The following is a 12,214-nucleotide window of genomic DNA, read 5'->3' on the forward strand; positions in this document are numbered from 1 at the left end:
TGGGTGACTGCTTTGTTGAGCATCTTCGCACTGCCTGCTCACAGGATGTCAATGCTGGGAGAGGTGATGGCGGTGATACAGTTGAATGTTAGGGGGAGACGTTAGATGCTCATTACCCGTGTGAATGAGATTTCATTTGCTTCCACCAGCCTGAGTATGGATGTCCTCTACTTCATGTAGCTGGAGACTCCTTCACTCAGAGAGCTGCTTATCTGATGAGAGATCCTGCTCTTAAGGTTATGATTGAAGGAAGGCTGTTGATGAAGCAGCTGGGCCCATGGATATCTCCACTGACCCCGGCCTCAATCAAACCTTGGTACACACGGTCACACAAGATCCTGGAACATTCACCAGAAGGACTGCAGCAGTTCAAAAAGGGGGCTCACCACCACCATCTTCTCAAGGATGACCAGGAAGGCGTATCAAATGCTTGCCCCCCTCCCACCCCCCCCAAGGTAGAAGGTAGTCCACATCGGTGGAAAGGTTTAAAAAATACTTCAGATCGCTTATGAAACATCATTCTGAAAAGTTATTGGAACTATCTAAGAGTTTAGTTTTGGTACTTAATTCCACATTACTGAAATTAAAACTTTTAATTCCTTGTTCCTCTAGACAGCAAAAATAAACATTTGGTAAGTGAAGTCTGTTGGACTTCCTTATTTCAGGTAATGTTTTTCTGTCTGTTTTCTCAAGGCAGTTGTCCTCGGGGGTTAGAGGGACTTTTGTCATACTATGGATCGGGGGAGCTTTCAGATACTTTCTTCTAGCAGCTCCTTGAGGCAAAGTGTCACCAAGTGTTTTCATTGCACCATGAAGATGCCAAGATTAAATGCAGAGAAAAAGATGATTAGCTGCTTTGACATTGAAACATAGTTTTGGAGTCATAGATACAGCATGGGAACAGGCCATTCGGTCCATCGAATGTACACTAACCATCAACCTACGCCACTCCTACATTAATCCCATATTGTTCATCCCACATTCTCTTCAATTCCCCCTGCATTCTACCCCTCACCTACACACGGGGGGCAATTCACAGCAGCCAATTAACCTACCAACCCACACGTCTTTGGGATGTGCGTTCTGGTTAGACCACACTTGGAGTATTGTGTTCAGTTCTGGCCGCCTCATTATAGGAAGGATGTGGAAGCTTTAGAGAGTGTACAGAGGAGATTTACCAGAATGCTGCCTGGATTGGAGAGCATGTCTTATGAGGATAGGTTGCGTGAGCTAGGGCTTTTCTCTTTGGAGAGAAGGAGGTTGAGAGGTGACTTGGTAGAGGTGTACAAGATGATAAAAGGCATAGATCGAGTAGACAGTCAGAGACTTTTCTCCCAGGGCGAAAATGGCTCACACAAGGGGGCATAATTTTGAGGTGATTGCAGGAAGGTATGGGGGGATGTCAGAGGCAAGTTTTTTTTTACACAGAGTGGTGGGTGCATGGCAGAGGTTGTGGGGGGCAGATACATTTGGAACATTTAAGAGACTCTTAGATAGGTACATGAATGGTAGGAAAATGGAGGGCTATGTGGGAAGGAAGGGTTAGATAGATCTTTAGAGCAGGATAAAATGTCAACACAACATCGTGGGCCAAAGGGCCTGTACTGTGCTGTAGTGTTCTATGTTCTACGAAACCGGAGCACCCAGGGGAGACACACGCGGTCACAGGGAGAACATGCAAACTCTACACAGACAGCACCTGAGGCCAGGATTGAAGCTGGGTCTCTTGCCCTGTAAAGCAGTGGCTCGACCTGCTTCACCGCTGTGCCAGCTGCAAAGTTTTGTCAGAAGGCTGCAGAGTTAGCCCGATTCAGAATTAGTGACAGTTCCTTTTGAGTGGATCACTTCAGTATTTTAGTTCTGCTCTCCCCACGCCTCCTGTTTCCTTGTTCCATTGTCGCAGTGACTCTCTGAGTCCCAGGCCCCATCATTTCCCCCACCCACCCCATCCCTAATTTTAAATGTGAGGGAGCAGTGGGAGAGCATCAGACGAGGACCCATAAACTAGACAATGACAGTTACCTGACAGTGCCACAACTGACTGTTACACTGAGGATCATCAGCTACGTGGAGTGTGACCCTGCTCCACTCACTAGGGCACCAGGTTCTTCTCCTCATATCTGTCCACCAGACTTAAGGGTCCCTCCACTGATTGGGCACAATGCATTGGTTGGCTTTGTGAGTGGTGAATCATAGAAAATTTACGATATGGAAGGAAACCATTTGGCCCATTGAGTCTGTATCAGCCAAAGAAAAAGGCTCCAATGTAATCCCACCTGCCAGCATTGTGCCCACAGGTCACAAGTCCACACCCAGTACTATTTAAATGTGACCAGGGCGTCTGCCTCTCCCATCTTCTCAGGTAGTGAGTTCCAAGGGTCTTGACCAGAAATGTTGACTGTCCATTTCCCTCCATAGATGCTGCCTGACCCACTGAGTTCCTCCTGCATCTGGGGTATAGTTCCAGATTTCCCACTCTTCTGGAGGAAAACACTGTCCTTATCTCCTCTCTGTTCCCTCTATGATTACTTTGAATCATGCCCCTGGGTTTTGACCAGCTGAGAGATAGAACTTCTCTGTTTATCCAGGGACCCGATGACTTTATCTACCCCAATCCAGTCTCCCCTCAGCCTCCTCTATTTGTAGAAAACAACCCCAGCTTCTCCAGTCTTTCCCTATGGCTTCAATTCTCCAGGCCTGGAAACATCCTCGTAAATCTCCCCTGCACCCTCTCCAGTGCAATTGCATCTCTCCTGTAAAAAGGTAACCATGTCTGGACAGTGTCCAGCTGTGGCCTGACTAATGTTGTACACAGGTCCAGCACAACCCCCTGCTCTTATGTTCAGTAGCATAGCTAATAAAGGAAAACATTCTGTATGACTTTTTGACCACCTTACCAACCAGTCCCATGACCTTTCAAGGATCTGTGGAAGGGAACAGCCCTGGGATGTGGATGTACCCGTGGTCTCCACACACTGCTTAGAAATAAAAGGGATTTAGAGTCGTCCTATTTAGGGGAAGCTATAATTTCATTGAAGGCAGTTCAGAGAAGGTTCACTAGGACGATCCTGGGTATGAAGGGTTTGTCCTACAAAGGGAGGTTAAACAGGTTGGGACACCACTCACTGGAATTCAGAAGAATGAAGGGTGATATTGGCACATATAATATTCTCAAGGACTACACGAGCTGAATGCTGAGAGAATGTCTCCTCTCGTGGACCAGAGGGCATGGTCTCAGAATTAGGGGGCACCCATTTATGACTGATTTAAGGTATAATCCTTCAGAGATTTGTGAGTCTTTGGAGCTCCTTGCCACAGAGAGCTGTGGGGCAGAGTCCCTGGCTATATTTAAGGCTGAAGTAGATCGATCAGTAAGGGAATCAAGAGTAATGGGGAAAAGGGTGGGAAAGTGGGCTTGTGGAAAGTTCTATCAGCCACGATCCCATTGAATGGCAGAGCAGATGAGGGGCTAAATGCCTACTCCTCCTGTTCCTACTTCCTTTAATGCTTTGGTCATAAAGTCATATAGAAACCAGGCTGTTTGACCCATCATGTCCATGCTGACTAGTGGGCACCCATCCATAGTAACCCCATGTTCCAGCTCTTGGCCTGTAGCCTTCTAAGCCTAGGTGATTCAAGTGCTCGTCTAGACATTTCTTAAGTGCCGTCAATGACTCTGCTTCCACCACTCTCTCAGGCAGTGTGTTCCAGGTACTCAACACTCTCTGTGTAAGAAAGGTGCCCAGCAGGTTCTCTTACCCCTTATGGAGTTTGTCCTAGAGCCTTGAGACTGTGCTGGTGGGGAACACTTAGCTGTGGACAGCTTTTTCTGCAAGATGAGCAGCAACTTGACTGGAGCCGGAGCTCTCTCACTGAGAAATAAACTTCTAATCACAAACATTTCGAAAGCAGAATAGAATGTTCCTGGAACAAATAGTCCCTGACCCAACTTCCTTCTGGTTTTCCCTGTCAATGTCACACAAAAACACCAGAGAATAGGAGCAGTAGGAGGCCACCAGGCCCCTCAAGCCTGTCCCACCATTCAACATGATCATGGCTGATCTATGCTGGCTGCAACTCCTGTGCCAGTTCCCTGCAACCTTCAATCTTTTAATTATTCATCAATCTCCACTTGAAATATTTCCAATGATCTGGCCTCCACCGCCCTCAGGGGCAGAGAGTTCCAGAGAATTATTCACCTTCTGAGAGAAGAAATTTCTACGCATTCCTGGCTCAATGACTGGGAAGTTACACAATACCGTGACATTTACAATGACACATGGCACTATCCAACCAAAATAAAAGGGAAGGTTCCTTAAAAAGACTTCAAAGTTTAGCTGTTAAGGTCTTAAAATTTATTTCTCTTTCCCCAACCTTCAGTCTGGATTCAATTAACCTTTCGATAGGCTTCCTTGTATAGAGGGCATCCAGATCCAGTCCTGTTAGTGACTCGTCAAGGTCATCTCATGGCCCTACACCAACAATAAAACCATCACCAAATATTTGTACTTCACCTCTACAGAATGCCACTGATGTGGAAATCATCTGAGAGGGGGTAAAGGGAGCCGAGAAGAATGAAACAAATTCTGTCAGTGTGGAGGTCTCAGTCTGGGCACAGCACACAGGTCCCTCTCCTTGTCCACCTGGCTCAGCAATGATCCAAGCATTTCTGTGGTGAATACACCCAATTCTCACCCACTGCATCTGGCCTGATCTCCAGTCATAGGACACCGGAGCCACAGATGCAGCTATTACGCCCCAGGCCTCTGAAGTCATCCAAATCCACATTGTTTTCCACCCCCACAGAAAAGATGTGTTTATACAAACCCCACGGCAACCTCAGAAGCTCCCAACCTGCTGCAGCGCCAATGAACTGTTTTCTGGTTAGAGCAAGAATGTAAGGGCAAGGTGATAATTAACTTCAGTGAGAAAAGTTGTGGTGTAGATGTAGGGAGAACAGGCCCTCAACCTTGCAGCATAACATCACAGGACCCCTCAGACCCCATCTGACAGGTTGACGAGGACCTTGGTGGAAATTGAGATTCCTATAATCCTCCTGTTGTCCTGGATTTTTGAGGTAAAGTCCTAGAGTTTGGATCCTTGAACCTGCAACTATGATTCACAGAGGAGGGTGCTCTCACGGAACCACAACCAACTTGCTTGGCCACCTCACTGTAAAGAATTTGCTTTCATCTCAGTATTCAGCCCCTCCTATAAAACATTGGGGACATTATTTGGCTGTGAGGAGTCCCTAATGCCAAGGCTCCTGTGCCAAAGGGTTTGAGAAGTGGCTGGGAGCAGGATAGTAGCTGAGCTGCCTCACTGCAGCTGCTCAGATCACAGCAGCTGTTTCCCAACTGCCTCAAACGGCTGAGGAATTTGCGGTCTCTGCAAATGAATGTGGAACTTGGTTTGAATATTTGTGGTCTGCTGAGCAATGGCAGTTTCTCATATCAGAACGAGTTCTGCAGATGCAAATGGAGAACTGTATGAAGAGCATACAACCCTTTAAAGAAACTGTTCTTGCCTTTTACATTTCTCGCAGACCTCATCTCCCCTCCCACATCTGGTTGCAAGACACAAGTTTGGCTCTGCAATGAATTAACAGTAATAACTTGAATTTATGTAGCACCTTTAAACCAAAGACATTCTTGGACACCACAAGAGTGTTCCCAGACAGAATAGTGATGTTGAGCCATGTTGGAGGAGGATTAGGGCAAGTGACCCAGAGCTTGGTCTGGAATTGCCTGAAGCTCAGCTGTTACCCATTTGGAAGTGCTTCCACTTCTGACTGTGGGTTCAAGCTCAACCCCAGAGGAGAGTATAAAATCTAGTCTGACACTCCAGTGCACTATTTTCTAAAGGAGCAGCTATCCTCAGTGTGATGGCCAATGTTTATCCCTCGAACAACATTAGATAATCCAGTCAATATCACATATTGCATTGATATTTGGGATCTTGCCATGAGCAAAGTATGTTGCATTTCCTAAAACAAAGACTGCAGCTTTCTGCATTTAAATAATACTATTCTATGAACATTCTCCTATAGAACGAAATACTCAATTTTCTGTTTAAAAAGCATTTCAATGGCAGTTCACATCATGGTTGAATTATCAGGGCAGTCACCAGCATCAGCACAACTACAGATTGGACATTTCATTTTACATTTTTCTTCCAGTTTAATTGAGAGATGAATATTGACCAGGACGTGAAGAACTCAAGGGAAGTCTTCAGACTAATGCCAAGGGATCCTTTATATCTACCTCAGAGAGCACAAAAGACTTGGTTCAACATCTCATTTGAAATAGTGCACTCCAATAAAGCCACACTTCCTCAGTTCTACCCTACAACATATGCTAATTTCTGGGATGGGATGGAATGTAAATCTCCAATACATTATTCAGGAGTATGAGGGCTCTTCACTGAACCACAGCTGCCACTAGGACCAGATAGCAAAGCAAGTTCTTCCCACTGTGGTTATTATCTGATAGATCTGTTGGGAAGAGGAACAGAGCACCTGCATAGTACGCAACTGGACATTACATACTGTAACCACCTTGGAATATCTTTGGGAAGCTCTCTCAGATTTGTCTGCAGGTCTGAATTGACTCTTCATCAGAAGTTTTGCTCCACTCCTACAACTGGAAGCCCATCCATTCTGAGCCAGTCAGATTGAGGAACTCACTGTCTTACTCTGGACTTGCCATGGCTTGGCTGTACTTACAGAAATATCATACACAAAGCAGAAGGAAATGCTGAGAAATTAGATGAAATCTCATTGTTCCTCCATCATCTCCTCCTGCATTCCCCAGCTGTGTCACCGTGACCGCACCATTAATGGCCATGTCTTAGCTACCAGGGCCTTAAGATTGAGTAACTCTATTCCTTAATGTTTACCTCTGAGGTCCTATCTTTGGTTACCTACCTACTTCCTTAGATGACTCAGTTTGTACTTTCATGTTCTTCTGCATACCTTGAGATACTTTCCAATGTTAAAGATAACCATATTAATGCACATTATTTTCATTGCTGCATTTTTGTACAGCTGAGGAAGTGCCTCACACAATAAGGAGAGGCTATTTGTTCTACATACTTCCATCTCCATCTTAATTCTCATTAGACAGAGGAACCTCCATGCCTGACAGCAAGCTATTTCACATTCATGGACATATGCTGCAAGTGGCCATTAAAACCAATGCATCAGATCTGCACTGAAAATGAAAGGTTTTTACTGAACTTGAAACAGATTTGAGAAGCTGCTTCGGTGCTTCATGCATTCTTGACAGTTATGTTCTGCATTCCTGTTGGTGCTTTGGGGAACTGTGTCCTCAATCACAAGGTTCAAATATGGTTGTAGCTGCAGTCATAGTCTTTCCTTATGGTTGGTTGGAACCAAGTGATCACCTGCCAGAAAGCATCTTACCACTTACAAATACTTACCTTGACACACTCAAGTTTCTAGACAATTCTGGAAATTGAGGGTCAAAAACATTCACAAACACCTTTGGAGTTTCAAGTAGCAGTCAGAATCTTGATACCATTTTCCAGCCTGTACCAGAACTGGCCACTTCAGTAAGGTCGACCCAGAACATTTTACTTCTCTCCAGGCACTACCTGCCCTGCTGAGTATTTACAACAACTGCAAGGCTTTGCACCAGGGTTGCATTCATTTATTTACATGGGCAGGCAGTACAACATCTGCTGCTGCTGCCAGTTCCAGCCACCAAGTTCAACTTCAACCTCCAGTGCTTGGTTTGGACATTGTTCCTGTGACTGAGTTTAATCCAGTTGCTTCATTCACTTCCCCCAAAGAAAGACATGTTGGCAGGTTAATTGCATACTATAAATCTTTAATGCATGCAGACACCAGGAGAATCAGTTGTTGGGCATTGAAGACAGGTTAGAGGAAAATGGGAAGTCAGCATTTAGTGTCAGCTGAATGAATACCACTTCTATCAGAGAAAAGGTAGTTGCAATTCCCAGATCCTTGCTACTCATTCAGCTAACACCATATTGGTCTCCATCAGTTCCTTGTTTTCTACTCTTCTTTCTCTGCCTCACTTTTGGATGGGTCCCAACTATAGATGCTGAACAGTTTCATTTCAGATTTACAGCATTAACATTGCCTTGACAGTCACACTCCAGCTCAATCCTGCAAATAGATGTGAATGTTTGCAGCAAGTAGGAACAATCTGTACCAGATTTCCCTGCCAGAGTCCTTCAGCAGCCGAGGAACGAATTCATTATTGCACTTTCAAAATTCTCCATGGGAAATCTGGAAGCTCCCCTCACCCAACAAAGAATGGTTTATTCATTGGCTGCATTTGAAAATACCTATCCTCACACCACTTTAAAGCAGGAACTAAAGCAACTCAGAATGTGAAATATGTAGTATGTGCAGTGGTGAAAGGGATATCAGGTGTTACTGTGGTTACAAATCAAGACAAGTTACAAATCAGACCAGTTTCAAATTTTATTAAAAAATTACATTTAGCGAACACTACACTTATGTACAAAACTAAACCATTAATGCCATATTACAAGCTTTTTATACTTTTACTTTTAGCTTTCCTGACTTCTTCTATCAAGCCCTTTAAATACTGGATTTCTTTAGTCAATGAATCTGCTTTTTCCTGTAAGGTTTTATTTTTCTCCTCCAGTAGGCTACACTCAGCAACTATAGCGCCCTGCTCTGCCCGCTTCTTCTGTCTGTACCGTGTTGCCGCACTCTTGTTCTGCTCCATCTTCTTCAATTTTTTCTCCATACTCTTCGGCTCCATACAATTGCCCTTTACTTTTGGTGAACTCCCTACAGTTTCTGTACCAGGACGATCATATGGTTTTGACCTTACAGGGCTGAAGTCATTGAGCAAGGACCTGGCTTCAGGTGATCTCTCTGACACACTTCTATCTAAAGACTCAACAGGGGAGTGAGGAGGACTAGAACCAAGTCCACTGTCAGAATCTAATATTGGCCCTTCATCCATTTCTTTGCAGGAATCCTGCAGCGTGGATGATTGAAACAAAGCCACATCTGGCTTTTCCTCAACATCTGAGCTATCAATTACCTTTTCTACTTCTAAGTGGAATGAGTTATCAGGGAAGAATATGGATTCTGGGACAACTGTAGGGGTACCAGGAGCCAGCTGATCTAACCCTTTAGGTGAATTTGGGAATGACCCAAGATCAAGGCTCAGGCCAAGATCAACTACCTGTTTGGCTGGCAAGGGTTCAAAAGGCAGTTCTTCCAAAAGGTCACAACTGTTCAAGACAGCCAGCAGATCTTCTGGGGAGTGACAACCATTTTCATCTTCATTCAGGGTGTCAAAGAAATCCACCTTCTCTACCATCCAGTCCAAGCCGGTGAATGCATCTTCTGAAAAGAAGAACAGCTCTGTCAAATAGATGACATAATCTTCAAATAACTACACTGGCAGTCAACCAGATTTAGCCTAGGCAAGACCAAGGACTTCTCCAAATGCTATTTAGAATAAACTCTCTTGTAGATAAGTTCTGGAAACTTCACTTGATATGGAATTATAATGAAATCTACATTCTATAACAATGGGCACCATAAAATGTAATTGCCACATATTAATATTCTCCATGGACTTAATATTTGACATTGCTAGTTACTGCAATTGCTGTAATGCTCACCAAATTAAAAATTGACCAAATATACTGCCAGCATGCCCATTAACTTACCCACATTATTTGTGTCCAAAGGGTCAATACATGGACACTGGGAGGACACTTCACTTTCCTCATTGCCACCAAACTGGTGAGGTCTGAGGCAAGACTTCACCGGCCCGGCCTCCGAGTCTACGTGCAGGAGACACGGGTCCCCGTCAGCCATCAGAAACGGCGAATCGAGGTAGGACATACAGTCCTCCATCAGGGATGAGAATGGAGAATCTGACCAAACTGACATCTTTCTGTACTTTGAGATACTCTTCGAGGGAAAACACAGTCTTCAAGTCGAGTGTTTCTATGCTGTCGACTACAGCAAAGCTGAGAAGCCCATTGTGGAACCTGAAAAAACACAGAAGCACTACTCAATGCACTCAAGCCAATCACTGCAGCATTCAGAAAACAAGGCACAAATTCCACTTCAGTTATTGGATTTTGTACACAAAAACTAAAACCAAAATTTTCCCCCCAAAGTATCCCAATGGAGCAGTAAATTTACTAATGTCAGTTTAAATAGAGTGGAGATAGATGTCCAAACCTTGTCATAATTCCCATCTCAGCATTGCAGTTGGGTAATCACAGTATAATCAAGGTTTTTTTTGTGGGGGGGGGGGGGGGGGGGAGAGAAGAGAACCAGAAAACAAGCACAAAAGCAGCCAGTAGAATCACGAAGGAATTGAACACATGGAATGGAAAATCCGCCCAGAAGGACAGACTGTGGAGGTTCAAGTTGTTTAAGGAACGGGAGAGCGGTGGGGATCCGACCAGCCCCGCCCAGGGCCGACAGGAGGGAGGGATCGGTGGTCCCTCAGCTGCCACGTTTCACCCGGCCGGCGGCGCCATCTTAACCTCCCCACACCCTCCCGCTCCAACCCTGGCGGACAACCCGCCCTTCGCCGGTCTCAGCCTCCCTACGGAGCCAGGCCGACCCCTCCTCTTCCCCCCCTCAAAACACCACCACCGGCCGCAGAGACCCCGCCCCACCGCCCGGCAAGGCGCGGCGGATCGGCTCCATTTTCCTCCACCCTGGGACCATCCCGTATATTTATTTCTCGTTTTCTGCCAATAACCACGGTCGATAACTTCTCCCCAGTATTTTAAACACCGTTGCCGGTCATTAGGCAGCGTTAAGGCGAAGCGGATCCTGTCCCGCCGGTGGGGCGGGCGCGCCACGACCGCCATTTTCCTTCCTCCCGCGCGGCAGCTCGAAAGGGACGCTGAAAGGATTTTTATTTTAATTTCCCGAAATTATAGAACTTACGCCATTTTGAAAGTGTGCACTTCTGCCCAGTGCTGCGCACTGCTGCGTGTTGCCGCTGTACCGCTTTATAGAGCCGCCATGCCGAAGGAGAGGCGGACCCGCCAAATCGTTCACACCTCACTTCGCGCTGCCAGAGGAATGAGAAGAAAGCTCCGCGCACAGCCTTAAATAGACTTGACCGCGTCACACCCCGCCCTACCACCAATTCCGCCGCCAGACGTCATCACAATATAATCCCACCTCTAAACCGCCTCTGGCTGTAACCCGATGCTTTAAACTTATATTATTCACCATCTTTAGAACTGTGTGGATCATTGGCATGCTTCGCAATTGTATTTTGTATGAAATTTGGTATTTTGGCGAAGTAGAGGAGGTGGGCGGTCCGGTTTGAGATCACGCGTTGGGCAGGTTTCGTAGGCGGTCGCGGATTGGTCGGTCGGAAGGGTTCACGTGGCACGGCGATGGTGATTGGCGGACGGCGACGCCGGCGCGCCGCAGGGCGGGAGGAGCGGTTGTTGAGGGGGTGGGGGCCGTCGCCGGTGTGGTTGTGATGTCAGCGCCTCGCTGCTGGTGCTCAGTAAACATAAACGTAGAGCATTGGAGATCGAGGCAAGTATGGCGCTTAACAGCAAGGTGGATAAATTCTCGAATGGTTTAGAGCAGTGTAAGAGGGACTAATATTGGACAACGGTTCGAAGGTCAAGCAGAGGGATAATGGGCCGAATGGCCAGCCCTTTATAATTCTGAACGATGTGTGTCCTGTCCCATTGGTTTTATGTCGAATTGATATTGCCCATGAACGTGTAATATGTCCCAAAATAATTAATTAAGCAGTTCAAAGCTAGCCCAAACCTCCTGGTAGAGTTATTGATAAAGCTAGTAAAGCATTAAGGAGGATCTCCTCTCCCAGTGAGTGAATACACAGGGTGTGGTGCACAGAAACAGGCCATTTGCCCCAACCAGTCTTTCCTTGTGTTCATGTCCTACTTGAGCCTCCCATCTTTCCTGATATAACTCTATTAGTGTGACCATCTGTTTCCTCTTTCATCTGCTTGCCCAGCCTTCCCTTAAATGCATTCATATTAGTCACTTCGGCCACGCCTGTAAGAGTGAGTTTTGCATGTTTGGCCCTTTTTGGGTAAATATATTTCTTTAGATTCTTTGGTGATTATTTTATATTCATGGCCTCTAGTTGTTTTAAAAACAAACTTGCCACCACATAGCTAAAACAAATGATGTGGAACTAGTTATGGTGAATAAGAA

The 12,214-nt window shown here is 45.7% G+C and overlaps 1 protein-coding gene across 1 annotated transcript; it reads right to left on the reverse strand.

The window, feature by feature from the left end:
- Nucleotides 1–8,460: 8,460 nt before the first annotated feature.
- On the reverse strand, nt 8,461–11,092 carry LOC127585545 (cyclic AMP-dependent transcription factor ATF-4-like). Its single transcript, XM_052043101.1, has 3 exons — nt 10,952–11,092; nt 9,706–10,032; nt 8,461–9,376 (listed from the first exon to the last, which is right to left on the reverse strand). The coding sequence occupies exons 2-3, from the start codon at nt 9,929–9,931 to the stop codon at nt 8,538–8,540; spliced, it is 1,065 nt and encodes a 354-aa protein (XP_051899061.1). The 5' UTR covers nt 9,932–10,032; nt 10,952–11,092; the 3' UTR covers nt 8,461–8,537.
- Nucleotides 11,093–12,214: the final 1,122 nt, after the last annotated feature.

Source organism: Pristis pectinata, chromosome 33 (genome assembly GCF_009764475.1).
Source record: "Pristis pectinata isolate sPriPec2 chromosome 33, sPriPec2.1.pri, whole genome shotgun sequence".
NCBI lineage: Eukaryota > Metazoa > Chordata > Chondrichthyes > Rhinopristiformes > Pristidae > Pristis > Pristis pectinata.

What these genes read in the sequence shown, in the direction of transcription:
- LOC127585545 (XM_052043101.1), bottom strand. Translation starts at nt 9,931, where the DNA reads ATGTCAGTTTGGTCAGATTCTCCATTCTCATCCCTGATGGAGGACTGT. An exon ending in TTTGGACACAAATAATGTGG is followed by an intron (nt 9,377 to 9,705) that starts GTAAGTTAATGG and finishes TCTTCTTTTCAG; the next exon opens with AAGATGCATTCACCGGCTTG.